Below are 27,749 nucleotides of genomic sequence, written 5' to 3'. Positions count from 1 at the left end.
TATCCCTGGTACACTGTACAGCAGCATATGTATTTATCTGATTATACACTTACAGCTTTGTGCTCAGAAATTCTTGTGACAGTGGGCAAATCGAACAATGGAGACCCATTCCCAGGTACCTTCCTAATCTGAATATACCCCGGTCATCACTGACAAACAAGCACTCACTGTGACCTGAGGCGTGGGGGGGCACCAATGAACACCTGCACCATCTCTGTCAGGGGCACTCTGTTCCATCACCGTGTACCTCAGTGGCCCGATGCTCTGATTTTTATACAACTGAGTGACATAAACATCAAAGTGCTGACAATAAACAATTAGTGACTGGTCCCAAGCTTAATACAGAGAGAAAGACAGAAGCACCTAAAAAGTCGAGAGCAGCAGATTTCTAGCCACAAATAAGACCCCCACCGAGCGGATGCCATCAACTGCGTATTCACCTGGGAAGGCATGGATGTGACACAGTGATGGGATTTTGCTGAAAATATATCATCAATGACAGGGTCTCAATGACTCATCGACTCCAGTTTCAGATTTCTTTAGCATTCTTGGAACACAGCCTTCCTTTTCCCAGTTTACTTTTAGCCTGTGCACCACTGTTCATTAATACCTTAGCACAAAATCAGAGGACTGACCACAAATAGTGACACAGGGCTTCCTCCGAAGTTTGCCCAGAGCTCGCGGTCCAAAGTGCCCCCTTCAGTACAATGGATTTAGACATCACCACCCTTGGGTTCTCCATTTTTCCCAGAGCACTGTGGAAGAGGAAAGAAAAAATCCATGCACTCACTTCCGAGCTACCTGGCAATAAAACGGTCAAAGCTCAAGAGCAGCCGAACTCGTAAGAAGGTACCAATGTATTCTTACTACCACTTTACTTATTTTTTTAGTATTTATTTATTTGACAGAGAGAGGGAGAAAGCATAGGCAGGGGGAGAGGGAGAGAGAGAAGCAGGCTCCCCGCCAAGCAGAGAGCCCAATGTGGGGCTCAGTCCCAAGACTCTGGGATCATGACCTGTGCCGAAGGCAGACGCTCAACTGAGTCACCCAGGTGCCCCAATTCTTACTACCACTTTAATTTTGCAGAGACACACATGTACACTCGAAAATTTCTCCAGACCTTTGGATTCTAGGGTTACAAGGATTCTCAGGTTACAACAACTTAACTGTTGTCGTCACTCTGAGAAATCTGACCAAACAAGGAGAGCACAGGAGCTGGCTGAAGACCAATCACTTTATTTACAGAAAGAGATGGCCAAAAGGGGCAGGGGGTGGGGGGAGATACAGATGCATTCCAGCAGCACAGCAAACACAATCACGTCAGCCAGCCAAAAATTGAATCAAATACAGTGCCCACCGGTTTTTGCACCTACACCAGTCGTGTTTCACTGGTGACACTCAGAAATGACCATCTTAAATCCTAGAGGTGAAAGTATATAGCACCTTGTGCTTTACCTTGGCAGGAGGCCACAAAGGCTTGGGGACATCCACTCTGTCCTCCCCTAGAACCCTCCAGAGCAGGGCCCATCCGTTGCCAGCATGGGCAGTACTGACGTACAGGGCTTGTGGTGAAGGGGCTGGACAGGCTGCAGTTCGTTGGGGCGACAGTAAAGCACTCTGAAATACTCAGTCCTCTGATTCCTCCAAGCAGGAGGACAAGTCCCCACTGGCAAACAAGAAGCCCAGAAAACCCACGGCTGACCTGTGGAAGGTGGACCGTGAATCAAGGCCTACCTCCCAGGCCAGTGACAGGCGTACCAGGCCAAACAGAAACACCAGACAGGAAATGTTGAGTCTGTTCCCTTTTTGCTTGCGAGGCTCAGATGCACCTTCTGAAAACACCTAGAGAAATCCAGCATTAAGGGATAGGTTTTATGATTTAAGCCTCTCGCCTCCAGGAAACAGAGAAGGGGCTCAGGGTGTCCTGTCTCGCAGTGGGAGATCAGAGTAAAGGATCCTTTTAGACAAAGTGCAGAGCGTCCTTAAACGTAACCCCTGACCATTACAACCTTCCAGGGCCTGTAACAGATACACCAGCAGGGAACAGAACAGAGCTGAAAACTTGATGACCAGACAGCTCCAAAGTCAAAGGAGAGGCTCTCACTTCCAATATGGAGAAAGGACACAGAGAGGCAAAGGCCAGGGAGAGCCCCAGGAGGGGAGTGGAAGGCAGACCCAGGCCTGCTTGTTCTGCACAGGCTGGAGACTGGGGCTGAGTGGCCCTGCAGAGTTTTGAAGAATTAAATTGGTTTACCTCTCAACCTGGGTGGGGCACACAGGGGGCTGTCCCATGGGGTCAAACAGGAGTATTCTTGGTCCAGTGTTCCAGGAGAATGGGGCAAAAATTGAGGAACGGGCAGCAGGGGCCCCTGACAGCAGAGTGGGAGGTCGCATCCACCGCAAACTGGACCAATCTCAGTCAAACACAAGCGAGCTGCGGCCCCAGGGGCTCCAGCAAACAGAAACCCCTTCTCTGGGGTGCTCTCCCATAAGAAGACCTCTTTCTTGAGGCACCCAGCCCCTCCCGATCCCTGTCGGCCAGGACATCCCTGGATACTGAGCGACCCCAACCCCTCTACGCCGCCGGCAGCGGAGCTGGTGAGGCCAACAGCCGAGGTCTTCCACCCACGCCGACATGGAACAGACCGGCGATGGGACAGCCAAACTGAAGACTCATCCTGGGAAGGGATGGGGAGGACTTCGCGGTGGCGGTACTGTAAACCTCTGAGACGGCGCTCCAGCCAATGTGCTCCAGAGGAGGTTTCCTACTTGGGAGTTCATATTCAGAACCGAGAACCACCAGGAGCCGAAGGTCACAAAGCACAGGGATCAGGATTGGCAGATGCGCCACGCCCTCCTTTCGACCTCTTCCTTCTCCACTGACCGCCCTGGGGTCACCCCTCACTGGCATCCCGCTCCACTGCACGCCCGCCCCAGCCCCAAGTGGAGCCTTAAGAACATCCTGTCCTGCTTTTCTCGGTTCCAGTAGGCTCTCCAGACACCTCCTTGACCTGGGACCCTCTTCTGCCAGGCCACTGGGTCATCCTGGAGGGGTGGGAAGAGAAAAGGAAGAAGGTCCCAAACCAAGTTCACTCGAGATAGATCAGGCTTAATGCTCTCTATGTTCACATTCTCTACATTAAGAAAATGCAGAGAAACCTATTCTTGTCCTGATTTTTTAAAAACCTATAATGTAATCTTTATGACCTTTTCTAGTCTGACCTTTCTCTCCTGACCGCACTCTCTCTGCTTAAAGATTGTAGAGGCGGCTGGTGTTCTCACGCAGGGTGGCCAAGGTGTGGGAGAGCGGCTGATCCTTGACCCTCGCAATCTCTCGAACCGTATGCAAGGCCAGGCCTGGGTGGGCATACTGGCAGAGGCTCTTGGGAACCTGGAAGACATCAAGCATTCAGAACATTACTGTGCCTTCTTTTCACAGCCATGACACAGACCCCCCTCCCTGCCCTTCCCCAGCAAGGACCTCTTTGGGGCTGCCCTGTAGAGACCCCTTTACCTGCAGGTGCAGGGAGAGTCCTAGTCATGGGGGGCTCTGGGTGAGCAGGGTCCCACGCTTCCTTGGACTACCCTCTACAGGGTAGGGCTTTGCACTGCCTGGAAGAGAGTGGTTACCCTTCAGCTTCTCAGCCCCCTAGACTTTTGGTTCTGCAGAGCCACAACAAGGAGACATCTACACAGCCAAGGAGACCTGGAAGTCACTGGGGCTCTGGCCCTGCCAACCTTGCAAAGGTGACCGGCCCCCTACCACCCACCCTCGCCTCAGCTCAGCCTGATCACACCCCTACCTGTCGGGGCAGGAAGTAGGGAGCGTCCGTTTCCACAATGATTCTCTCCAGTGGGATTTGCTTCAGAGCGTCCCGGGCCTCCCAGGCCGAGGAGTAAGTCAGGACAGCAGTGAAGCCCACAGACATGTTGGGGAAGTGCTTCAGCAGGGGCTCGATGACCGGGTAGCTGCCAGTGAAGCAGTGCCTGGGGAGGGGAGGGGAGGGTTTCCAAGTCAGGGTCCCTCTCACAGCGCCCTCTGCAACAGCCCCCAACTCCCCTCTCAGTCTCTTCTGGGGACAGAGTCCCAGAAACACAAAGACTGCATCCAAGGGAAGGACTCCACAGTAGCCAGACAAGAGCTGGTTCCAAGTAAGACAAGGAGACTCTTGGTGACTGAAGCTCTCAGCAGTCACCCCGTCAGAGCGCCCACTCCTCCACAGTCGCTTCAAGTGACCCCCACAGAGAAGAGGGAATGATCAGGGACAGGGTACGCTTACAGCACAAGGAGAGAAGCAGAATTAAAGCCTATGGCCCCGCTAAGATCACAATGACAATAGGTAAAAATTATGTTTGGCAGTCAAATGGACTGGAAGGAAACAAAAAAGGGAAGATATTAGGGAATGGCACTACAGGGCAATCTTTTCTGAATTTGTTAACTATTCATGTTCTTAGTACACAAAATACTGTTAACCAATATGAAAATTCACGGCTTCCTGCAGCCACAACACTTCCATTGAGCCATCTTAGCCCTGGTTTACCTGCCCTGCTGTGAGACTTCCTTCAAAGCCATCCCAAAACAAAGCCATGAGAAACCAACCCACCCATCCAGAAGAGCCAAGGGATTGTACCTCTTCTCTGGCCTGTGCTACCACAGTCAAGAGAGGTCGCACTCTCTGCTTGGGACACCTGAAAGGCAGCAGTCTGGCCTGATAGCCCACCACCTTCCGCTGCCTGTCAACAACTGGTTTGGGTTCTAGACTCTGCTTTTTCACCCATCTTGAAAGAGCCAGCCCAGCCATCACCTCCTAGCCGCTCCCCAGCAAAGCTAAGCTAATGGCCCCTCTTTCGCCTCCCACAGCACCTTATGCCCCCCTCAGCCCTGGGATCCGCTAAAGTCACCAGATGACTTGTCTGCCTCCCACGGCTGCTCCCAGGGGCCATGAGCCAACACCCGCAAGAGGCACACAGTAGATCAAGTTCACCACACCAAACTTAAGAGCCCCTACATACAATTAAGATTAAATACATACTGACTTTAATGGGGGGGGGGGGGAATGAACTTTCAAATTCAAAAAAGCAAAGAATTTCTTTGGGGGTGCCCTGGAATATTCTCTGTGTGCTAAGTCACTGGACAACACAGTGGTCTCTCCCCAGATCAAGAGACCTCCTTTCTGAGTGCACAGACTCCATTTGTGCCTGCCACCAGGGATATGGGAGTCACGAAAGTCCCCTTCTTGCTCACCAGTGATTGTGGCTATTAGCTCAAACCCTATGAAATTACCATTTTGTAAGTAAAAAATGGTCAAAATCAGAAATTTCATATGGTTCAATCTAATACTTAAGCTTTAGAGAAGATAGTACATCACAAAGACCTAATACTATCATCTTCTCCTGAGTTTTCCTTGTTCCAACTCATGTCCTACACAGAAAGAAGTGTGCATTCCATCTGCCCACTGAAGCTCCAGCCTTCTAACCTATGGATCTTGTAGTCTGAGGGCACAAATTTTTTCATGATGTTCAGCAGATCTTCATCAGCTTCTCGGCAGTGGATCACCAAGGGCTTCTTCAGAGATACGGCCAGCTGCAGCTGCCTCTCAAACACCTGGGAGAAGGCAAAGGGACACCCGTCAGAACCATGTCAGGAGTCTGTTACATCCCCACAACATCCAGGCCAATGGGCAACCTCCCCACCAGTCTCCAATTCTGTAGACTACGGAATTATAAGAACGGCCCACACTTAACGGGGTGCTTACCATAGGAGGTGCTCAGAGCATTTAAGGTGTATTATTAACGTAGCCCTCATAAGCACCCCAAGGTAAATGACTGCTGTTAGCTCACCATGCAGTCAAGAAAAGGAGGCTCCAAGAGAGATCAAGTCATCTGCCATGGGTAAGCTGGAGCCCCACAATTCAAACACGAACCCAGTTGCTCCACATGGCAACCATTATGCCAGGCTTACGTGGGGCTGCAGGGCAGGGCTCAGGTTAAGTTATGTGTTCTTCCCCTCACTGTCCCCACCTCTACCCCCACTCTCAAGAAGTAATCGCCTTCCACACATTTTCTAAAAAGTTGTACACACACACACACACACACACACACACACACCTCTGCAAAATACCTCGTCTCAGAAGGTGCTCAAATACTTGAAAGAATGGAAATTATGTATTTTCTCCAACTTACTTTCTTTACTCAACCAAAGTCAGATATCCTAGGTGAATATGTACTAATTACTACCTTCATTTTTTAAACTTTCTTTACTTCTTGTATTTCTTTATTTCTTCTTAATTTTACTTTTGGGACCCTGGGTGGCTCAGTACATTAAACATCTGCCTCCAGCTCAGATCATGATCTTAGGGTCCTAGAATTGAGCCCCCGCATCAGGGTCCCTGCTCAGAGGGAAGCCTGCTTCTCCCTTTCTCTCTAACCCACCCTGCTCGTGCTCTCTTTCTCAAATAAAAATAAAATCATTTCAAAAATAAATAAATGAGATCCTTCCGATGTATTTGAACACCTGAAATTGTTTCATATTTAAATTAACTGTTAAGTCTTGCATGCCTATTGTTGCCATAGACAACTCTATTCAAATTGGAATCTCTGTCTCCCAAAGGTGTATTAAGATCTGGAGTCTTCTGCTTTGTCAGAAGAGTACCATACCTTCTCTGAATTTTCTCTTTGGTGAAGGGAAAATTAAGAAACCTTTGCATCAGGGTGCCTGGGTGGCTTAGTGGGTTAAAGCCTCAGCCTTCGGCTCAGGTCATGATCTCAGGGTCCTGGGATTGAGCCCTGCATCGGGCTCTCTGCTCAGCAGGGAGCCTGCTTTCTCCTCTCTCTCTCTGCCTCTCTGCCTGCTTGTGATCTCTGTCTGTCAAATAAATAAATAAAGTCTTTAAAAAAAAGAAAAAAAAGAAACCTCTGCCTCTAGAAGATTCCCTCTCTTCATTCACAATTAACCACAGATGCCAGTAGCAATGGGCAGGCACAGTATTAGTGTACAGCAGAGGCTGGCCCAGCGCCAAAGGGAAAGCCAGCTTGCTAGATTCTGACCAGGCTGGAATTCATGCACCTGCTCACCAGGGCCTGGAGCACACTGGGCATGCAGACCCAGCCTATCATGCAGCAGCAGGAAAACTGCACACAATAAACTCTACAACAAAGGCAACCTGGCAGTCTGAGAAGTGACAAGGTAGGAGGGTCTTTCTCCTTCTCCTGCTCCTTCCCAACTCAGAAACTTATACTGAAATGCTGGAACCACCCTTCCCCTGCCAAATGTCTATGCTCAAAAAATACAGAGTAAGATGGCAGTAGCTGTCATTTCTGGTGGGATGGGAAATTCTCTTCCTTTCAGTTTTGTATTTTCCAAATATTTTCTAGGGACACACTTAACTTTAAAACCAGAATAAAAATACAGTTTAATTAAACAAACGTAAAACTGATTGTTTCCCAAGAAGAAAGCAAACAAATGTCTTGCCATATACATCATTAGCCATAAGATGTCACAGAGTAACTATCCCCCTCTCCTACCTAATAAAGAGTAAAGAAATAGTTGGTGAAGCATTTGGCAAGTGACATCTTGATGGTCTGGACAAAAGCAATTTTTTTTTTTTTTAATTTTACTTATTCATTTGACAGATCACAAGTAGGCAGAGAGGCAGGCAGAGAGAGAGGAAGGGAAGCAGGCTCCCCGCTGAGCAGAGAGCCCAATGTGGGGGTCGATCCCAGGACCCTGGGATCGTGACCCGAGCTGAAGGCAGAGGCCCTAACCCACTGAGCCACCCAGGTGCCCCAGCAATTTTATTTTTAAGGGTTCTAAATTCTCTAGATCCCAAAGCACAGAAACTTTTATTGTTAGGCTCAGCAATTGAATGAGGAATTGAAACCATGTGCAAACCAAGGAGGGCCTCATTACCTTGTGCTGTTCTGGGACAGGCGTGGTGCACTTATACGAGTAATCCAAGCCCATTTCCCCAAATGCCACAGCCTTGGGGTGCCTCAGTGCTTGCAAAAGATTTCTCTCTTGACTCTCACTGTAGTAACGTGCAAAATGAGGATGACAGCCAAAGGCTCCCCAAACCAGATCCTCTTTCAATAGCTCCTCCCACAGGCAATCTGTCAGTGTCCGAGGATCACAGAAGTCAGAGATGCAGCCCTGAAATTCCTTAGGGAAGGAGCTGCTATAAATTTTTCTGAACTTGGTAAAGGACCCTTTGAAAGACAACTTGGAATACAGCATGTCCAGGTGACAGTGGGTATCAATGAAACCCCCCTCTAGGCCTGACTCCCGATGGTTCCTTGGCAGGGAGCTAGACGCATGTCCTCCACAGGGACGAGGGGGTGCCTCCTCCTGGAGTGCTCTTTTCTCCTCCACCTCTTCTTCTGAGCTTCTGGAGAAACGAAATGAACGAGAGTTCTGGGATCTGCCCTCGGTCAGCTCCTGGTCTCTGGAGGTGTTCTGGGAGCTCACTGTAGAGTGAGGAGAATAATCACTCAGGAGGCCCCGGATGCTCCTCCCGACCTGCAGTGGGTCGCCACCGCTGCTGCCCACAGACGGGTAACCAGAAGGCTTGGGGCTGCTGGTCCAATAGCTGGCGTAGTCACACCACGGACTACTGTACAGATGAGGCGGGTACATGACATAGTCTGTGGGGAAGGCAGAAGGCTCCGGAACTGTGGAGACTTTCAGCGAGCTGGGCTCCTCCTGAGAGAATCTGACTGTGGAGACCTCATCCACATCAGACCAGTCACTTCCTGAAGAGGTGTGCTCTATCACCACCTCCCTCTCTTTAGGCTGCAGAAAACAAAACCAATGGGTGAGCCATCCAGTGTGAAGATAGCCTTTCATACACGGTCATCAGCGGAACATAAACTCTGCCTTGTTTTTCTGGCCACAGTGAAGGCTTTGCATTAGCTCCTTATCTTACTCTGTTGCCTGGTTTCCTTGTTAATTTCTACAATGTGAGCCAGACTACAACTTGCAACCAAACCAAATAGCTAAACTTGCAACCAAAGTCTTAGAATACCATCCTTAGGGGCAGTTGGGTGGCTCAGGCAGTCAAGCACCCAACTCTTGGTTTCTGCTCAGGTCATGATCTCAGGGTCATGGGATCAAGCCCTGTGCGGCACTCTGCGCTCAGCAGGGAGTCTGCTGGAGAGTCTCTCTCTCTCTGACTCTCCCCACCACTCGCATGCCCTTTTCTCACTCTAAGATAAATGAATAAATCTTAAAAAAAAAAAAAAAAAGTATCATCCTCAAAGGGGATACTAAACCTGTACTCCCTTTCTGAATGATCCCTTTGGAGAAAAACTGTTCTCTAGAACACAATGTATACTGGGGATTTTAGAGAAAAGCAGTGCCCAACACATCTCATCTCTAATATGTCTCTACTCTAACATTTCAAATGCAAAACCATACAGTCATGGTAGGTTTAAGATATGTCTGCAAATTCTCTTTACATTACTCCACACTGAGAGGTGGGGTTTGTGAGCCCTCCCCTCCCCTTGAACCTGGGCCAATCCCATGAATCACTTGTAGCCAACAGAACACAGCAGCAGTCAGACCGGCCAAGGGGCTTCCTCCTGGCCAAGCCAACCACCAGGAAGACACCAGACCTCCCTGACACCCACCATATTCTAGAGAGGTCACCTGTAGGTGCCAGCTTCAACTGTCGGCCACATGAGTGAGCATCTTGCCCGTGCAGCCCTGCCAGGTTTTTGGAGTGTCAGAAGCACCTGGGAGAATACCACCTTCACCCTTGAGCAAGACCTGCCCTTTCTAGACCTTTCTGAATTCCTCACTGACAAAATTGAGAGCAAAATAAAACATTTAGTTTAAGCCACTGCTGGCAATGATAGATGGATCAACCAGCTATACATTACATTAAATCAATTTAGCCCTGCTAGAACAGAAGTTTTCAAGGTCAGGAATTTTCATTTTCTTCACTCATGTCTCCCAGGCACCTACAACAGTGCCTAGCATACTGCAGTCACAAATATTTGATGACTTAATTTGTAGAATAAATGGGGCAATGGCTCCTGAATTTAGTTTCACATCAGAACCAGCTGGGGGCTTTTGAAGGCTACCCCACCCTCTTCTGTGATACTGTGATTCAACAGGTCCCCAAGGACTCAGTATTTAAGTCCCATGTTGTTTGGATACAAATCAAGTCTGAGAAATACAGTAAAAACATGGGTCTCAACTCATGCAAGGAAGACCGTTTAAGGACCCTCGTTTCTTTTGGTTAACAAAACCATCTATGCCCACAGGGACCAGATGGCTAGAGCAACAACTTACAAAACTCTTTTCCTAAAAATATTTGTATATGCAAATATAATTCACATAACAAAAAATTCACTACAAAGAAGCATGATGGATAAACTGATTACCTCTTTAAAATGGGAACAAAATTTTTTGTTTCTACTGTCTGTATTAACCTTCCATACCACTACTTACACTCCAAAAGGAAACAAATACTGGTAACAAAAATGTTAATGAATTATAAACCTCCCATATGATATTTCCCAATTTTAGATTTTCTTCCTGCTACCCCTTTCCTAAACAACAAAAATATCCAAACAAGAATCTTTCCCAGGATGCAACATAACTTAAACTGCAGCACATTTAAAACTTAATCTGAACCCCTGAAGCTGGGTGACGGGCACCTGGGGGATTTTTTAACACTAGTCTGTTTACTTTGAGTGTGTTTGAAATTTCTGATAAAAAGTTTTTGTTTTTGTTTTTGTTTTTAAGATTTTTATTTATTTGACAGACAGATCACAAGAAGGCAGAGAGGCAGGCAGAGAGAGAGGAGGAAGCAGGCTCCCTCCTGAGCAGAGAGCCCGATGCAGGGCTTGATCCCAGGACCCTGAGATCATGACCTGAGCTGAAGGCAGAGGCTTAACCCACTGAGCCACCCAGGCACCCCCGATAAAAAGTTTTTTAGGGGTGCTTGTTTGCAACTCTTGATTTTCAGGTTGCAATTTTAAACCTCACGCTGGACAGAGAGCTTACTTTAAACAAAAAAAAGTTTTGGGGAGCCTGGGTGTCTCAGTCAGTTAAGCAACCAATTCAATGTCAACTCAGGTCATGATCTCAGGATCCTGGGATGGAGCCCTGCATCAGGTTCAACACTCAGTGGGGTTTCTACTTCTCTCCCTCTTCTACCACCCCCTCCCACCCCACATGTGTATGCACTCTCTAAAATAAATAAGTTTTTAAAAAGTTAATCTTTAAGGGAGAATAATCCTTCAAAATACTATCTTAATTATGGTGGAAATTTCTACCAACCCAGAAAATTTTAAAAATGCAGTATTGCCAGGACTTAACAAGATTTTTTCCCTTTTTTCAGTAAGACATACTAGAATCATTACTTTTGTATATGTACACCTCAAAGCTGAAACGATTATCACATTCAGTAACATGCAACTACCATTTTTGCAATCCAGCTCTTGAAAATTCTATCATTTTTTAAAATAACAAGTTGATCTGATTAAAATTACAAAAGGTACCCAAACAGAGAGTAAGGTTTTGTCCCCAAAAATAATCCCCCAGAAAGGAGGCTTTTTTTTTTTTTTAAGATTTATTTATTTTAGACAGAGAGAAAGTTGGAGCAGGGGAAAGAGGCAGAGGGAGAGGGGGAGAGAATATCAAGCAGACTCCCTGCTGAGCACAGAAACCGTGGCTTCATACCAGGACCTGGAGATCAAGACCTGAACCAAAAACTGAGAGTCCGATGCTCAACCAACTGAGCCAACCAGGTGCCCAGGAGGCATAATTTTATATTCCAATTCTTACAAAGTCTCCTGTTTTAGACAATATAGGTTCTTTTATGTGAGGACAAATGACCCCAAACAGAATTCAACCAAGCTAATGTTGGATGCTTACAGGAAGATTTCCTACTTCCCCTTTTCCCTTTTCTATGTTTTAAAGAAGGGACAGGGTTAGACAAAGAGATGTACCAGATTTACATCTGGGGGATAAGATCTCACAGTTCCACTGGACAAACCTTTTTTTTAAAGATTTTATTGATTTGACTTTTCACTAAATAAATTTTATTTTTCATTTTTGAACAATAAAAGTATTTCTTATTCAGAAAGTAACCTGAAAAATAATTGGAATTTGCTTCATGGTAGCAATCCCAAAATACACTTCCAGAGTGTAATAGGAACAAGCTGCTGCCTGAGTGTAATAGGAACAGCTACTGGCAACTGGGGATAAACTTCCAGGGACAGAATTAAACACGGATTCAAAAAGTACTACATCTCATCAGCACAATCTAGGCTACAGAAATCTACAAAACAAATGTCCTATTTTTTATGACAAAAAATTATATCACAATGGAAGGAGACAGAATCTACAGGGACTAAGAGACTTAGGATATTTAGAAATTGCTACATATGGCTCTTATTTGGATACTGTTTTAAACAAATTAAAAATATCATAAATCCAACAGGATTATTAAATCAATGACTGGACCACTGTTATTACGGATTCTGTGTGTGTGTGTGTGTGTGTGTGTGTGTGTGTGGTGTGTGTGTGTGTGTATGACCTAATAAAATTGTAATTATGTTTGTTTTTTTCTAAGGATCACTATATCTTAGAGATTCACAATGAAATATTTATGGATGAAATGATAGAGTAATTGGGATTTGCTTCAAAATAATCTGTGGAAAGGGGAACCTGACTGGCTCAGTCATAGAACATGTGATTTATCATCTCAGGGTGGTGAGTTCAAGCCCCAGGTCGGATATGGAGCCTGTTTTGTTTTGTTTTTAAAAAAAAAAAAAAAAAAAAAAAAAAAGTCATAGAGAAAAAAGACAAGATTAGCAGTGAATTCATTGCTGAAGACAAGTGACAGGTATATAGATAATTCTCTCTTTTTTTTTTTAAGACTTTACTTATTTATTTGACAGAGAGAGACACAGCAAGAGAGGGAACACAGAAGGGGGAGTGGGAGAGAGAGAAGCAGGCTTCCCACTGAGCAGGGAGCCCAATGTGGGGCTCGATCCCAGGACCCTGGGATCATGAACTGAGCCAAAGGCAGACACTTAATGACTGAGCCACCCAGGCACCCCTAGATAATTTTCATAAGTGTTTTAAATTTTCCATAATAAAAAGTTAAAATAAAAATAAGTTAAAATTCCAAATCAGAAGCAAGTGACATCCTCTAGTTGCTTCCCAAACCTATCTTCCAGGGGTATTTGTTTAAAAACACCAATTCCCACATCCCATCTCAGACCTGGGTCAGATTCTCTCATTCTTATGATCAGGGAAGTTCCATAAAACACACTACATGACTCGAAAAGGAACTCTAGGGACAACAAAAACCATGTCAAAGATATGTGAAGTTTCCACAAAATTATTTAATGATATGTGAGAGTGGGAAAAAAGGCAGAGTGGCGAAAAAATATGAAATTAAAAATGCACATGTAACTAAAAATACATACCATAAAAAGACTGATAATTATGTCATCTAAGTCCTTGAAAGGCTTATATGGTCTAATTGGCCAAGAAAAGGTTTTTGGATTTTTTTTCTTTTCTTTTTTTTTTTTTTTTAAGATTTTATTTATTTATTTGCCAGAGAGAGAGAGTGCACGAGTGCACAAGTGCACAAGTGGGAGTAAATGGCAGGCAGAGGGAGAAGCAGACTCCCTGCTGAGCAAAGAGCCCAATGTGGGACTTGATCCCAGGACCCTGGGATTACAACCTGAGCCAAAGCCAGATGCTTAACCGAGACACTCAGGAGCCTTGGATTTTCTTTTTGAGAAAATAGGACATTACCTATGTTCATGACTGCCTTACAATCTCAGCAACATGGTAAAATTTAAAGTTACATTTACTGAGGTCTTACTTTACACTTAAGAACTGAGCAAAGCATTTCCATGCATCAGTTCAGGGTTCGGCAAACTGGCCTGCAGGCTAAATCCAATGCACTGTCTACTGGTGTAAACCAAGTCTCACTGGAACACAGTCAGGCCCATTCACTGAAATGCTGTCCCTGGCTGTTTTCACATTACTACAGCAGAGCTGAATAGTTACAACAGAGGCCATACAGCCCACATAGCCAAAAATATTATCTGACCCTTTACAGAGTAAGTTTGCTGACCTCTGTTTAACCATAACAATATTTCAAGAACTGTGACTTTTTACACAGAATAAACTAGGGCTCAAAGAGATTAAGTGGCTTTCTCATGATCACAGTTCAGGTGGCCAGAATTTCAACCCAAACTATTTGATCCCAACATCTAGTGCTTACCTACCATATTATGCTGCCTCCCAATATATACTTAACAAAGACATTCTAAATGTCCAGCCTGACAAACGGGAGTTCAGGTGTGTAGATTTGGAAGGTTCATCCATACAAGGGGAATTCTAGGCAGCCCAACAAGATCATGATCAACATCAAACAGGAAACGCACCCATCACAGAGTTACCAGAAAAAGGTTACAAAACCTATGGTTCTTGGGATTTCTAGTTAAATATAACCCATGTAGTTTTTGTCCTTCCTGTCCAAAAAAAAAAAAAAAAAACCCTTTGAAAATTATGGGAAATGGGGGCAGCTCAGTTAAGCACCCAACTCTTGATTTCGACTCAGGTCACAATCTCAGGGTCATGACACTGAGCCCACACCAGGCACGACTTAAGATTCTCTCTCTCCCTCTGCCCTGTTCCTTCACCTGCTGTGTGCATGGTCTCAAAAAGTGTGTGTGTGTGTGTGTGTGTGTGTGGTGTGTATGTGTGTGAACCAACTTGAAAAGGCAAAAGGCATAAACTTACAAAGAGAAAGCATAAAGAAAAAAACAGAAAAGCAAATTAGGTAAAAATCAGCTGCTAGAGATAGAGAGTAGACAGATGAACAGTTACTGGATAAGCAGATCACAGATGGCCAAAAGCTAAGTCTGCAGTGAGAAAAACCCAGAAACATGTTGAGTCACCGTACAAGACCCCCCAAAAGGCTCAGGAATTGGAGGTAGCAGACCTCTGAAAAGAAGGTGAAACTGGAGATGAAAACAGGAGAATGAGCTGGAAACCTGTGAAGTTAAATCCCGAGATCCCTGCTCCCATCCTCTATAGATGGGTCTGCCTTTTCTCCATTCAGCAAAAGACTACCGTTCACACTTGATAAAGATGAGCCAAGGAGCTTATGGAATAATTAAGAACAATGGACATACAATCAAGGTTGAGGGACCATCGCATGTTGGACAGTGAGAACCCAGGTACTCCTCTCAACCTGACTCTCAGAAAAGCACCAGCCAGATGGTGCCTCCTAGGTGAGGGAGTTGAGCATTTCGCCCAGGGACACTGAGCAGGCTCTGATAATGAAGCCACCAGTCCAGTTGGGGTCCCCATAAAACTACCCAGTGTCATCATCCTCTGTTCAAGCCAGCATTGATCAGCCCATCCACACACTTGGAACTTCCAATCATCTTTTGAAAGTTCCATCTTTAAATATGAATGGACAACCAACACATCCCAGGAAAGCCCTACCATAAGACAGAAACCAAAATACTTAGTAAAAAGAAAAAAACAAAACAAAACAAAGACAAAAATCAGAAGGAAACTCAGAGAAAAAGTAGTGCAGAAAGTAAAAGAAAACTTCAAAACAAACCTGTAATATTCTCGAAGAGACCAGAGAAGGCACAATAACCTCAAAACAAGAACAGGATACTCTTAAAAAAGGAATACTCAAAACATCAGTGTTCTTAGAAATTAAGTGTGTCAAAAATGAAAAAAAGGGGGGCGCCTGGGTGGCTCGGTGGGTTGGGCCACTGCCTTCGGCTCAGGTCATGATCTCAGGGTCCTGGGATCGAGTCCCGCATCGGGCTCTCTGCTCAGCGGGGAGCCTGCTTCCCTTCCTCTCTCTCTGCCTGCCTCTCTGCCTACTTGTGATCTCTCTCTCTGTCAAATAAATAAATAAAATCTTTAAAAAAAAAAAAAATGAAAAAAAGGGGGGGGCACCTGGGTGTCTCAGTCATTAAACATCTGCCTTCGGCTGGGGTCATGATCCCAGTGTCCAGGGATTGAGCCCCACAACTGGCTCCCTGCTCGGTGGGAGGCCTGCTTTTCCCTCTCCCACTCCCCCAGATTGTGTTCCCTGTCTCGTTGTGTTTCTCTCTGTCAAAAAAATAAAATGTTTAAAAAAAAGAAAAAAATAGTATGTATTATTATATACACTCACCTTAATTACTCACAAACCAAAAACCAAACCAAAAATGAAAGGAAACAGGAAAAATGGGAATACTAAGGAAACAATCCAGAGAAGTATACCTCCAAGAAGAAAAATGGGACTACTTATTTTGACAACCTTGAGGAGAATTTTATGGCACAAGCAGTTTGGGGATGAATCAGTGATAGGTACAGAGAAAACTAAAGGAAAAAACATGGCAATGATGATCTCCAAGAAGATAAACTTTGTACGAGAGGAAATGTGCTCAGAGTATACTAGATGATTCTGCTATGAACGTGGGGAAAATCAACTTTCAACAGATTTAGCCAGAAACTATAGGACAACAACATGGGGAGCTGCTAGAAACAGAGGTGACAGGTTCAGGGGTATGGTGCTGCCAAAGTTAGTGTGGAGAACTAAATTCTCCTCTTCTAAGTAGGCAGTCCACAGATTTCTGCAACTAGAAAATCAATACACAGTGCAAGATTATTTAGAAATATGAAGGTAAATGCTGGAAGAAAGAGCTAACGAGATTCAAGGAGATGTAAATAAAGATAAGCAGAGATGGGTAAAACAGCCTTTTCGCCCAGGCATAAACTATGTTTAAAATTGCTAGTTTCCGGGGCACCTGGGTGGCTCAGTGGGTTAAGCCTCTGCCTTCAGCTCAGGTCATGATCTCAGGGCCCTGGGATCGAGCCCCGAATCGGGCTCTCTGCTCAGTGGGGAGCCTGCTTCCCTCCCTCTCTCTGCCTATCTCTCTGCCTACTTGTGATCTCTCTCTCTGTCAAATAAGTAAATAAAATCTTTTTTTAAAAAAATTGCTAGTTTCCCTCCAATACCATTCTTTCCTTCAAGAGCAATAAAAGTGACTTGGGGATAAGTCTCCCACATGAAAGTTTATGTTCCAGACTCCCTTGCAGCTAGGTGTTGGCCAGGTTTCTAGATTCCCGTCACTAGCTAAAAGCAAAAGTGATGTGGACTTCTGAGTCGAACTCTTAAATGGGAGGAAGCATACTTTCCTCTTCTCTTTTCCCCTTTCTACTGCTTGGAATGTCAAAGTAATGTCCTCAGGGTCCCATCAGAGCAGCGACTCAGACCACAGACGGAGACTGGGTTGAGAGACTGGGTTGATGTAGCAGAGCAGCAAGACAGATGACACCAGAGTCCCTCCTCCTTAAGCCAAACTTCTATTGTCTTTAAGTCACTGTTATTTTGGCCTTTGTTAGGGTAGGCAAATGTATATCCTAACAACATATAAATTCTAAGTTTAAAAAAAGGAAAAAAAAAAAAAGCACTGAATTGAGATTTCTTAGTAACTCTGAAAGGTATTTTAGAAAAGAAGCATTAGGGCATCTGGGTGGCTCAGTTGGTTAAGTGACAGCCTTTGGCTCAGATCATGATCCTGGAGTCCCAGGACTGAGTCCCACATCAGGCTCCCTGCTCAGTGGGGAGTGTGCTTCTCCCTCTGACCCTCCCTCCTCTGGTGCTCGCTCTCCCTCTCATTCTCTCTCTCTCTCTCAAATAAATAAAATCTTTGGGAAAAAAAAGAGAGAGAGAAGAAAAGGACCATCAGTTTGTCCTGGAGTCCTTGGTAAGTAAAGTGCTGCTTTTAACGAGTAACACTCAGGATCAAATGAGAAAGACAACAAATACGTATCATCAACAGAACTAAAAACCCCCATGCTTGGTATAAGCTCAGCTCACCTTCTGGCTTTCTAAATTAGAGTCAGAGTCATCCAAAAACTCAAGGGCTGGAGAGTGCTTGTCAAGGACTGTCCTTCGGGCACCAGCTGTCTCCTCGCTGGGTTTCTCCTGAGGGTCTATCACCACTCTCCTGTCGCAGAAGCTGCTCCTCTCCAGCTCAGCCTTTTCGTCGTCCTCTGCTCTCACCTCCGGGGCTGACTCTTTCCCTTTTGGAGGAGGAGACACAGTGACACTCCTGACTGGCTCTTCTCCACGGCTGGGACGCTCTCCTTTGCTCAGCACTGGCCTCGTGGTAGCCTCTCCCTTCCTTTTTGGCATCGACTTTCCCAGGATGCCCTGGATAGCCTTCAGGTAGATCACTGTAGAGCCCTGATCTCGAAATCGATCCCTCTTCCTTTTCTGCACCTTGTTTGGTTCCTCATTTGTATCATTCTGACCCTCCGCTTCAGCTGCAAATTCAGAGTTCGTGGAGTTACGAGAACTATCTTTTGAATCAACCTGGAAGTGGGGGGGGGGGGTAGAAATCACAGTTCGTGAAATGGTTACCCACAGGGTAATTATGTATAGGAATCAATCAATGGCGGCTATACCAATCAAAGGGAAGGTGACAGTAGCTAAAATTAAGATTCTCTCCCCGAGGTTTCCATCCCAACCCACTGAGAAGTGTCACTGTAAAAGGGCCTGAACTGCTGCCATTTCCTGTTATTCACTTTCTCATGCTCACCAGGTACTACCCTCGCACTGCATCAGGCAGGAATGAGCGGAGATGAGCAGTCTCGTAACACAAGACTCTAAGCTCCCTGAAGCCAAGGACAACCGCACATTTGAGAACACACACAGGCAAAAGAGCAGCTCAAAATTTCAGCACCAGAAGAGTCTCTAGACACCAGCTAACCCAATGCCACATCTACGAGTCGAGGAGACCCAAGGGCCAAGGAAGGAGTGGACTCCAGTTCCCAAGTCCTAAGGGCAGAGTGCAGGCCTTATTTTTTTTTTTTTTTAAGATTTTATTTATTTATTTGACAGAGAGAAATCACAAGTAGATGGAGAGGCAGGCAGAGAGAGAGAGAGGGAAGCAGGCTCCCCACTGAGCAGAGAGCCCGATGCGGGACTCGATCCCAGGACCGTGAGATCATGACCTGAGCCGAAGGCAGCGGCTTAACCCACTGAGCCACCCAGGTGCCCCGAGTGCAGGCCTTATTGAAGTTCCCTTCAAACTCCTTCCCCCAAATCAAAACCTCGGTGACAGAAGGTGTCTGGTCTCCCAGAGAATGCACCAGGGTCAGTCCAGAGACTGGAACTATGCCCTGACTCTTACTCATCTCCTCAGAAACACAGGTGAAGTCTCAGCCCCTTCCTCACTTCCCCTGAGCACTTACTCATTCCAGGAGCTAGACTATTTATTTTCAATGTTAATTTACTATGAAACTCAGGTCCAATCCAATGCCAGCCTGGGGTAAGAACACTCCACAGATCTATCACTAGAACATCTCAAAAGCAGTGAAGTCCAAATCTCCCCAGCAATGACCTAGATTGACCATTATCCCAAGGCCTTCTACAGTCCCTGCAACTCACACTGCTAATTCATTTGTATTAAATCCCTCCCAATTATACAGAGAAATAACTCCACACTAAGCTTGCTGATCCTTTTTTCTCTCAGTTAGTCTATACCAAGAGATGTCCAGCAATAAGAAAGTGGTTACACAAAAAAGCTTACGCTCTTATTTTATAGACTTCTCATATTATTTGAATTTTTTCCAAGAAATACATATTATCTTTTTACAAAAGCCTTTTGACATATGGAAATCTAGACAGTAGTGTGGCACAGTATTTTTTTACTACAAGTACTCAAACTGTTGGCAGCTACCCACTTCGATGAGATGGATAGGAAAGGTGTCTTTGACCTTCATTTTAAAACACTGAGTCTCAATTTTTTTTTTTAAGATTTTATTTATTTATTTGACAGACAGAGATCACAAGTAGGCCGAGAGGCAGGCAGAGAGAGAGAGAGAGAGAGAGACTAGGAAGCAGGCTCCCTGCTGAGCAGAGAGCCCGATGTGGGACTCGATCCCGGGACCCCGAGATCATGACCTGAGCCCAAGGCAGCGGCTTTACCCACTGAGCCACCCAGGCGCCCCTCAATTTTTTTTTAAGATTTTATTTTTATTTATTTATTTGACAGAAAGAGAGAGAGCACAAGGGGAGTGAGAAGCAGACTCCCTGCTAAGCAGGGAGTCTGATGTGGGATCTGATCCCAGGACCCTGGGATCATGACCTGAGCCAGAGGCAGACGCTTAACCATCTCAGCCACCGAGATGCCCGAGTCTCAATTTTCTAACGTGGTGGACATTTTTTAAAAATGTCTATAGGGATTATCTGGGAAAGATGATAAGCCTTTTTTTATACCTTTCCATATGACGAAATTCTAATAAACGTTAAAAACAAGCTTGAAGGCTCCCTGGGCATGCCCTACGAGATACAGTCAAAACTTCCCAGCCTGCTTCTCTCACTACTGCCAACCACCTGCCATCCTCGGGCATGGCCATGGTACTGTCACAGGCAAACCTAACTTCCTTTGCTTGTGATGCCCTCACCTCAGTCTCATTTTACACTTGATAAAACTCCTACTCATCCTTGAAGGCCCCAAATCCCTTCTTTGACATCTCCACCTCTGCCTGTGCTACCAGTTACCCCTGTCCTTGCCCTCCCACCCCCGCCCCAGGGCAGGCAGAGCACTACATGGGAAGACAAAGTCCACAACAAACCGAGGAGGCCCTGCGCCTTGATCAGGGTCATAGCTCCTCACTTCAAACCAAATGCTGCCACTTGCAAGTACAGACCCAGAGTCGTGGATTCCAGTTTTCCATATAAAACATGAGATCTCAAATTGAATTGTTTTCCATCTCAACAGCAGTTTTTGTGGCACACTTGCTTAGCATCCATGTGAGCTTAGCATCCAACGAAACCTAAAAAAACACCTGCTTACTGAACTTTCTACTCTAGGTGACGAGGGAAAGGAAAACCAGAAGAAAGGCAATATATGTTATGTTAAAGAGTGAGAAGTGCCAGAGAGGGAAAGAACACAGGAAAAGGGAATAAAAGTGCGGAAGCGGAAATGGGTCACTCGAGTCTCCGGTTCAAGGTAGAGGTGTGGGCTGGAGGCATATATTTTTAATGTGAAATCTCCAAAATACTGAATACTTTTGAGGACCTAGTAGGCCACGTTCAGACTATGGACCATCAGTTTGCCAACCCTGGTAGTGAAGGCCAGGTGGTAGTGAACTGTGGGGAGAGAAGGGTTAGAATTAGAACAACTTATCCTGTGTTTTCCTTTTTTTTTTTAAGATTTTATTTTTTTGACAGAGAGAAAGAAAGAGAGAGAGAGGAAGGGAGGGAAAAGCAGACTCCCCACTGAGCAGGAACCCAGATGCAGCACTCCATCTCAGGATCCTGGGATCATGACCCTGAGCCAAGGGCAGATGCTTAACCAACTGAGCCACCCAGGTGCCCCCATACCTTATGTTTTCATGTGGCCTTACAATTCCCAGAGCTGCCATGGCTGTCATCCCTCCCATACAGAGAGGGAAGCTGCCACACGGCGCGTTTAAGTGGCAGAAACGGGGCAAGCTCAAGCTCCCCCTAAAATCCTGGAAACCAAGGGAGAATAGAGAAAATACGAAAATTGAGCAACAGTAGCAAAAGCTGTGATGTCAAAGACCACAAGGACCTGAACTGGATCCAGGTCACTCAAGATTTTCAGAAGTGGAGAGGAGGCTATAAAGGCAAAGATGAGGCCTTCAGTTCAAGAGCAGAGACAAACCACCTGGCTTCAAACAGGAGAGATTTTATCTTTCCTGGCACTACTGCTTAGTGAATTATGCATCTCTGAAGGAAGGAGGGAAAGATTCAATGGAGATGCTGTTCCTGCCCTCACCACTGACAGCCTACATGGTTTCAACGGTTCGTACCCAGCTCCCTGCCTACTCCCTCCATCCTTTCTCCACAGTGTGTGAGAGGAGTTCTAAAATCTGCCAACATCACACCTCTGCTTAAAACCCTTTAGTGCTGGGGTGCCTGGGTGGCTCAGTGGATTAAGTTTCTGCCTTTGGCTCGGGTCATGATCTCAGGGTCCTGGGATAGAACCCCTCATCAGGCTCTCTGCTCAGCGAGGAGCCTGCTTCCGCCTCTATCTCTGCCTGCCTGTCTACTTGTGATTTCTCTGTCAAATAAATAAATAAGTACATCTTAAAAATAAAAAATAAATTAAAAAAATAAAAACCCTTCAGTGCTTCTCCATTTGCCCACAGGAAACATCCCCAACATCTGAGCCTAACATCAGAAGCCGTTCACAGGCTGGACCCCAGACTTCTTCTCCAGCATCATCTCCCACCTTTATCCATACACCAAGGTGCCCGGGAATGAGAAAGTGTGCTGGAGAAAAGGAAAGTGACGACCTTCAGGAATCAGTCATATCCCAACCACTTCAGACCAGCATTTCCTGACATATTTTGGACACACATTGTTCTGTTGCCTGAAATGTCCTCTCCTCCTCCTCCTCCTCGTCTGTCAGGAGAATTATAATGGCACCTCTTCTGTGAGGACTTTCTCAACATTAGTCACTCATTCCTCTGGTACTTCAAATGCCCCTGTTACAACAGTGCACACAGTGCTCAGTGATGAAGGACTATTCAGGCCTCAACCACTGCCTTCCTGTTCGCAGCTACAACCCCTAGCATGGATTTCCACCCAAGCACCGGACATCTGCTGGGTGAAGAGGCAGAAGCCAGGATCACAGAGGAAAGCTGTTATTCGAAAGCCAAGATATACAATGGCTTCTTGTGTCCGGGCTGTGCCACCCTGCAGAGACTCCTCAAGGGAAGGATCTTGCCCTCTTAGTCTCTCCATCGCTCAGCTAACACTGGGCTAGGACAGAGCAGAGACTCAGAGGGCCGCAGAGGTAAGAATGCAGGCTTTGAAGTCCCATTGATCTGGGATAGCACAGCTTGGCCACATACCAGCTGGATGGCCTTGGTCAAGTTACTTAACATCTCTGAGTCTCCTTTCCCTGCACCTACATATACTAGGTGTTCAAATATTTGTTAACCAATATATAAATATTTGTTAACTGACATGTAAAGATAATACTGCCTATTTCACAAGACTCTCGGGATTATGGGAGAGCTTATGGGTCAAACACTGAGAATCCTATTTGATCAAAGTCTATCACATCATAAATGCTCCAGTTTTCCCTTCCCGTCTTTCTTCCCTGAAGTGAAGCGGAAATGAAGGTCATACTAAAGACTAATAATGTAAGGTAGGTGAAGGTGCTCACAACAGACAAATTTAATCTTTCTCTACAGAAGAAACAAAGATCATCAGCTACCATGAGAACCTAAGAAAACCTTTCAAACAATTGTCCTAGAGGAAATAAGGAACAAACAGCAAGAGGCTGGCCAGCAGCAATCTCTAGGGAATCCAAATTGCTCAGTCTAGCTATGGTCTGAATGGGTTCCCCCAAGTTCGTACATTGAAATGTAACCCCAAGAGGATGGTATTAGGCCCTTTGAGAAGTGATTAGGTCATGAACGTGAAGCCATCATGAACATGATTAGTGCTCTTATTTGAAAGTCCCCAAGAGAGCTCCCCTGTCCCCCCTGCCATGTGAGGACAGAAAGAGAAATCTACAAACCAGAAAAGAGCCCTCAATTGACCTTGCTGGCCCACTGATCCCAAACTTCCACCCTTCAAAACTATAAGAAATACATTTCATAAGTTATATATAATATATAATATACAATATACATATAGTATAGTATATAATATAACTATATATTATAATATATATTATATGTATAATATATGTGTATAATAAGTATATAATATATAAGTATATAATATACATAACATACATTTATAAGCTACCCAGACTGTGGCCTTGTTACCAAAGCCAAAACATTCCCCTCTGAATATTCTGCGACCTAGCCGAGACCTCTGCACTAAAGCTGGGGAGCAGAAAGATAATGGGGGACCCACAAACAAAGCCAAGCATTTACCCTTCAAAGTTTAGAGAGCAAATGCTGAAGAACAGGTGGATAGGTGGGTAAAAAGTAGGAATGAGGGGACCTTAGAAGGACCAAGAACATGCTGTTTTTGTGAGCGCCACTGGGCTGTGCTTGCTGACAAGACTTAGGACTTACTAGAAAAACGAGTTGGACATAATTCAGAGTATGAGAAAAAGATGTACAGACGGAAAGATAAGAAAGGCATTTTGTAATTCATCAAGATAAACCAAGTACTGTACCTTGTCTTCAAACTAACAAACATCATAGGCAGAGCCCTTCGCAGTGCTAGAGAGGGCCAGTTAGGATTAATAATATCAACATCCCCATATTTTACTCAACATGTGTGATCTTTCAAAAATGCATACCTGCCTTCCCTGTGTATAGAACTCTACATAACTCTCTAATGGTTTAGAATAAAATGCAAATTCCCTTAGCTACTGAAGCCTTGTTGCAATCGGCCCTTTACCTAGCTCTCCATTCTGGGCTCTCATGCTGCACACAGCACATCATGAGGCCGTCTTGGGACTTCTCAAGCCCTCCCACCAGGATGTGTGCTCCTTAAAAGCCATCTCACGGCTCCACAACCCAACAGAGTCCTTGGCACCCAGCAACCCTCTAGAGCTTACTAACTAAAAAGCAAGGCACTAACCCCACAACTTTTTTTTTTTTTTTAAGATTTTCATTTATTTATTTGACAGAGCACAAGTAGGCAGAGAGGCAGGCAGAGAGAGAGAGGAGGAAGCAGGCTCCCCACTGAGCAGAGAGCCCGATGCAGGGTGGATCCCAGGACCCTGGGATCATGACCTGAGCCAAAGGCAGAGGCTTTAACCCACTGACCCACCCAGGTGCCCCTAACCCCACAACTTCTGAGGCAGGACTGGACTACTCACTGCTCCATGCTTAACCATTAAATTGATTTTGGCAAAAAACACCCCGCAGGCCTAATAAATAAGATAAAGATGGGTCCATGACAGAATTAGACCCACCTGGATTAAAGGCTATACCTTTAAATCTTGGTTCCTGGTCTGCAGGTCAGCCTGAGCCTGGGATGCAGCACACCTGAAAGGTTAGGCAGATTCCTGCCCTTCCCGAAAGGCTTCATTCTATCTCTATTTGTCACTGAAGTCAACTGTAATCAACTGAGATTATTTCATGCTTTGCCCTAAATCAAGTGAAAAACTTTATCAAGGATTAACTACAAGATTAAATTATATGGCAAAGTCCCCTATTTACTTATCTTTGAGTCATATTCAAAATGTATTTTTATGCTAAAGACAAAGATTTTGAAATCACTGTATAAAAAAAAAATCCAGGGGTGCCTGGGTGGCTCAGTGGGTTAAGCATCTGCCTTTAGCTCAGGTCATGATCCTGGGGTCCGGGGATCCCATGCTGAGCTCCCTGCTCAACAGGGAGTCTGCTTCTTCCTCTGCCCCTCCCCATCCTCATATACTCTCTCAAGTATATAAATAAAATCTTAAAAAAAAAAAAAAATCCATGTTCCATACCAAGAGTTCTGTGAGGTCCACAGTGAAAACACCTGGAGCACTTCATCTAAGAGTTCCCCAGGATAAACAGCCAACAACAGCCTAGTTTCTCAGCTGCACATAATCTAACCACTCAGTAGAAGTTTCAAGACACTTTCCTTAGGGCCTTTTTTTACTGCTTTTGTAAGATCACTTTATCTGAAGGCAGCCCATCTCACCCAACTAAGGCTTTTCCTCTACTCCTCCACATACAGAATTCCTCACCTCTTAAGGCCCAGAGCTCCAAATCCAGAATGCAAACTAATTAGGCCGTGATCTCTGTTTTGTTACTGGAGAATCCCACACAACTAGGACACTTGGGTGATGATCTAGGCCCTCAATGAATATTTGCTCAAAACCTGACTGAAAGAGTGGATGAAGCGCACACGTGCGCCAGCAACGTTAGCTAGTACTCATACCAGAGAAACAGCTGACTGAGAGATGAATTGCATTTGCTTCTCTTTCTCACAGACTCATGTTCAACCTTCCCTCACTGGAAAAAATGTCATCCTTTAAGTTCATATAAAATGAAACAGTGGACATAATGTACCTGCTCTGAGAAACCCTCCTGCATGTTCCCAATGGGGAACTAAATGTTTGAGCTGAACTCCAAAACACACTCTACCCTACCCACCAAGCAAAACCCCAGGGTGCCAGGAACCGTTAACTTTGGGAAAAAGCTGCACTAAGAACCAAATTCTCATTCTCAATTCTGTGACTCAGAGAAGTTCAAAGTACAAGGGCACAATGCCTTAAATTTACAACTGAAACAAATAGGTCTGCGTCTCCTGAGGACCCACACCTTCTACTGCAGTGAACCTCCAACCTGGCTGCACCTTACAGTTCTAGAGGAGGATTTACAAATCTGGAGACCCAGACCATCCCCCAACCCCATTAAATTGAAATGAGAAGCAGGCACAAGCATTTTAAAACCTTCCAAATAGTTTTCAAGTGCTGCCAAGTATGAAAATAACCTCTCCATGGCACCGTAGGCCACCCCTGACCAAGCCCTTGGTCTCCCCGGTTTGCATAAGCAGACCTGTGGGAAGACCCCAAAGATCTTGAAGGACATGACCCTTTTTAGTCTCCTTCCCCCAATAGCTCAAGCCACGTGGAAGGAGCTTCACCGATTCCAAGGTGTCGCAGCCACCTACCTTAAGGCTGCAGGCCTCCTCCTCTAGAGAAGCCATTTCTTCTGGAGAGGGGTTGACAGGGCGAAGAGGGGATCCCCCTGACGAAAGGAATCCCCGTGTGCTCCGAATCAGGCAGCCTTTGGCGGCAGCCCCGCCCACACCTGGGACAGAGGAATGAGAGGAGGAGGTATTTCTGCGGCAGGATGAGCCCCAGGGCAACCTCGGCGAGCAGACCACATCGTCCTCCTTCTGGACTTTCAGGCGCTTGGGGCTGCTGGTCCCTCCTGAACGCGACGCAGAGGTAGGAGCTGGCCGGCTGGAGGGGGCCACATCACTGGGCTCCCGGAGGCAGCTGCGCTTGCGGGGACACCCTTCCGAAGTGCTGCTCCAGTGGTACTTGACCTTGCGCCGCTCAGACGCCATGGGCACCTGCAAGGCAAAGAGGGGGCCTGGATTCCAATACCAGCCCTCTTCAGACTCCCGCCACCCTGGGTCCCCTGGGGGAGGGCAAGCCAGAAGGTCAGAGTCAGGGGCCTCACTGACCTTTCCCCCTTTTTTCCACTGCCCATCACAGTTCTCAGGGTTTCGGAGATGCCAACGCGCTTCGCCTTAGTCAAAACGATCCGAGATTTACTAAGGGCGTCGGTTTGGTTTCCAAACCCAAAACGTGCTTCCGCGATCACCAAGCGCTACAGTTTGCACAGCGCTACTAGGGAGATGTCAAAGCGCTTCCGGGATTACAAAGCGCTTCGATTTAGTTTGCAGTACGGAGCCCTTTGGGGATGTCAAAGCGCTTCAAAAGATTACAAGGCGCCTTAAAGTCCACACAGGGCGACTGGACCCGCAGCCTTCGGCGGGCGCTTGGCCCAGAGGCCCGGAATGCCGAGGGCGGGCCGCAGGGCAGGGCCGGACCCGGCGCGCAGCCCGCCCTGCTCCCGAGGCCCCGCGGACCAGCCCGGGGCCCGAGGGGCCGAGGCGCCCCTCAGGAGCCGGCGGTGCCGCGCTCGGCCGCCGCCACAGGACACCCTCCGGCTCGCCCGGCCGCCCCTTCCGTCCCCGCCGCCGCAGCCCAGACGTCGACCTCGCCGCCCCCACGTCCCGAACGTCCCGAACGTCCCGCCTCGGCAGCGTCCTGGCCTCCCGCCCACTCCTGCAGCCCCAGCT

The 27,749-nt window shown here is 46.2% G+C and overlaps 1 protein-coding gene across 3 annotated transcripts; it reads right to left on the bottom strand.

The window, feature by feature from the left end:
- Positions 1-1,220: 1,220 nt before the first annotated feature.
- On the bottom strand, positions 1,221-27,749 carry TATDN2 (TatD DNase domain containing 2). 3 transcript variants are annotated; one of them, XM_059390319.1, is made up of 8 exons: positions 27,667-27,749; positions 26,607-27,014; positions 17,868-18,365; positions 7,910-8,788; positions 5,478-5,605; positions 3,804-3,987; positions 3,223-3,391; positions 1,221-3,045 (listed from the first exon to the last, which is right to left on the bottom strand). In XM_059390319.1, exons 2-7 carry the CDS (start codon positions 27,006-27,008, stop codon positions 3,251-3,253), a joined length of 2,232 nt encoding a protein of 743 aa, XP_059246302.1. In that variant the 5' UTR covers positions 27,009-27,014; positions 27,667-27,749; the 3' UTR covers positions 1,221-3,045; positions 3,223-3,250. The 3 variants fall into 3 exon arrangements, 2 of the variants coding, with proteins under 2 accessions (XP_059246302.1, XP_059246301.1); XM_059390318.1 differs by lacking the exon at positions 27,667-27,749 and adding an exon at positions 27,129-27,214; XR_009402404.1 differs by lacking the exons at positions 1,221-3,045; positions 27,667-27,749 and adding exons at positions 3,515-3,612; positions 27,129-27,214 and having other exon boundaries at positions 3,304-3,391.

The sequence above is a fragment of the Mustela nigripes genome, chromosome 2, assembly GCF_022355385.1.
Source record: "Mustela nigripes isolate SB6536 chromosome 2, MUSNIG.SB6536, whole genome shotgun sequence".
NCBI classification, from domain to species: Eukaryota; Metazoa; Chordata; class Mammalia; order Carnivora; family Mustelidae; genus Mustela; species Mustela nigripes.
The sequence above is the reverse complement of the archived record's forward strand: the minus strand, read 5'-3'. Positions and strand labels throughout refer to the sequence as shown.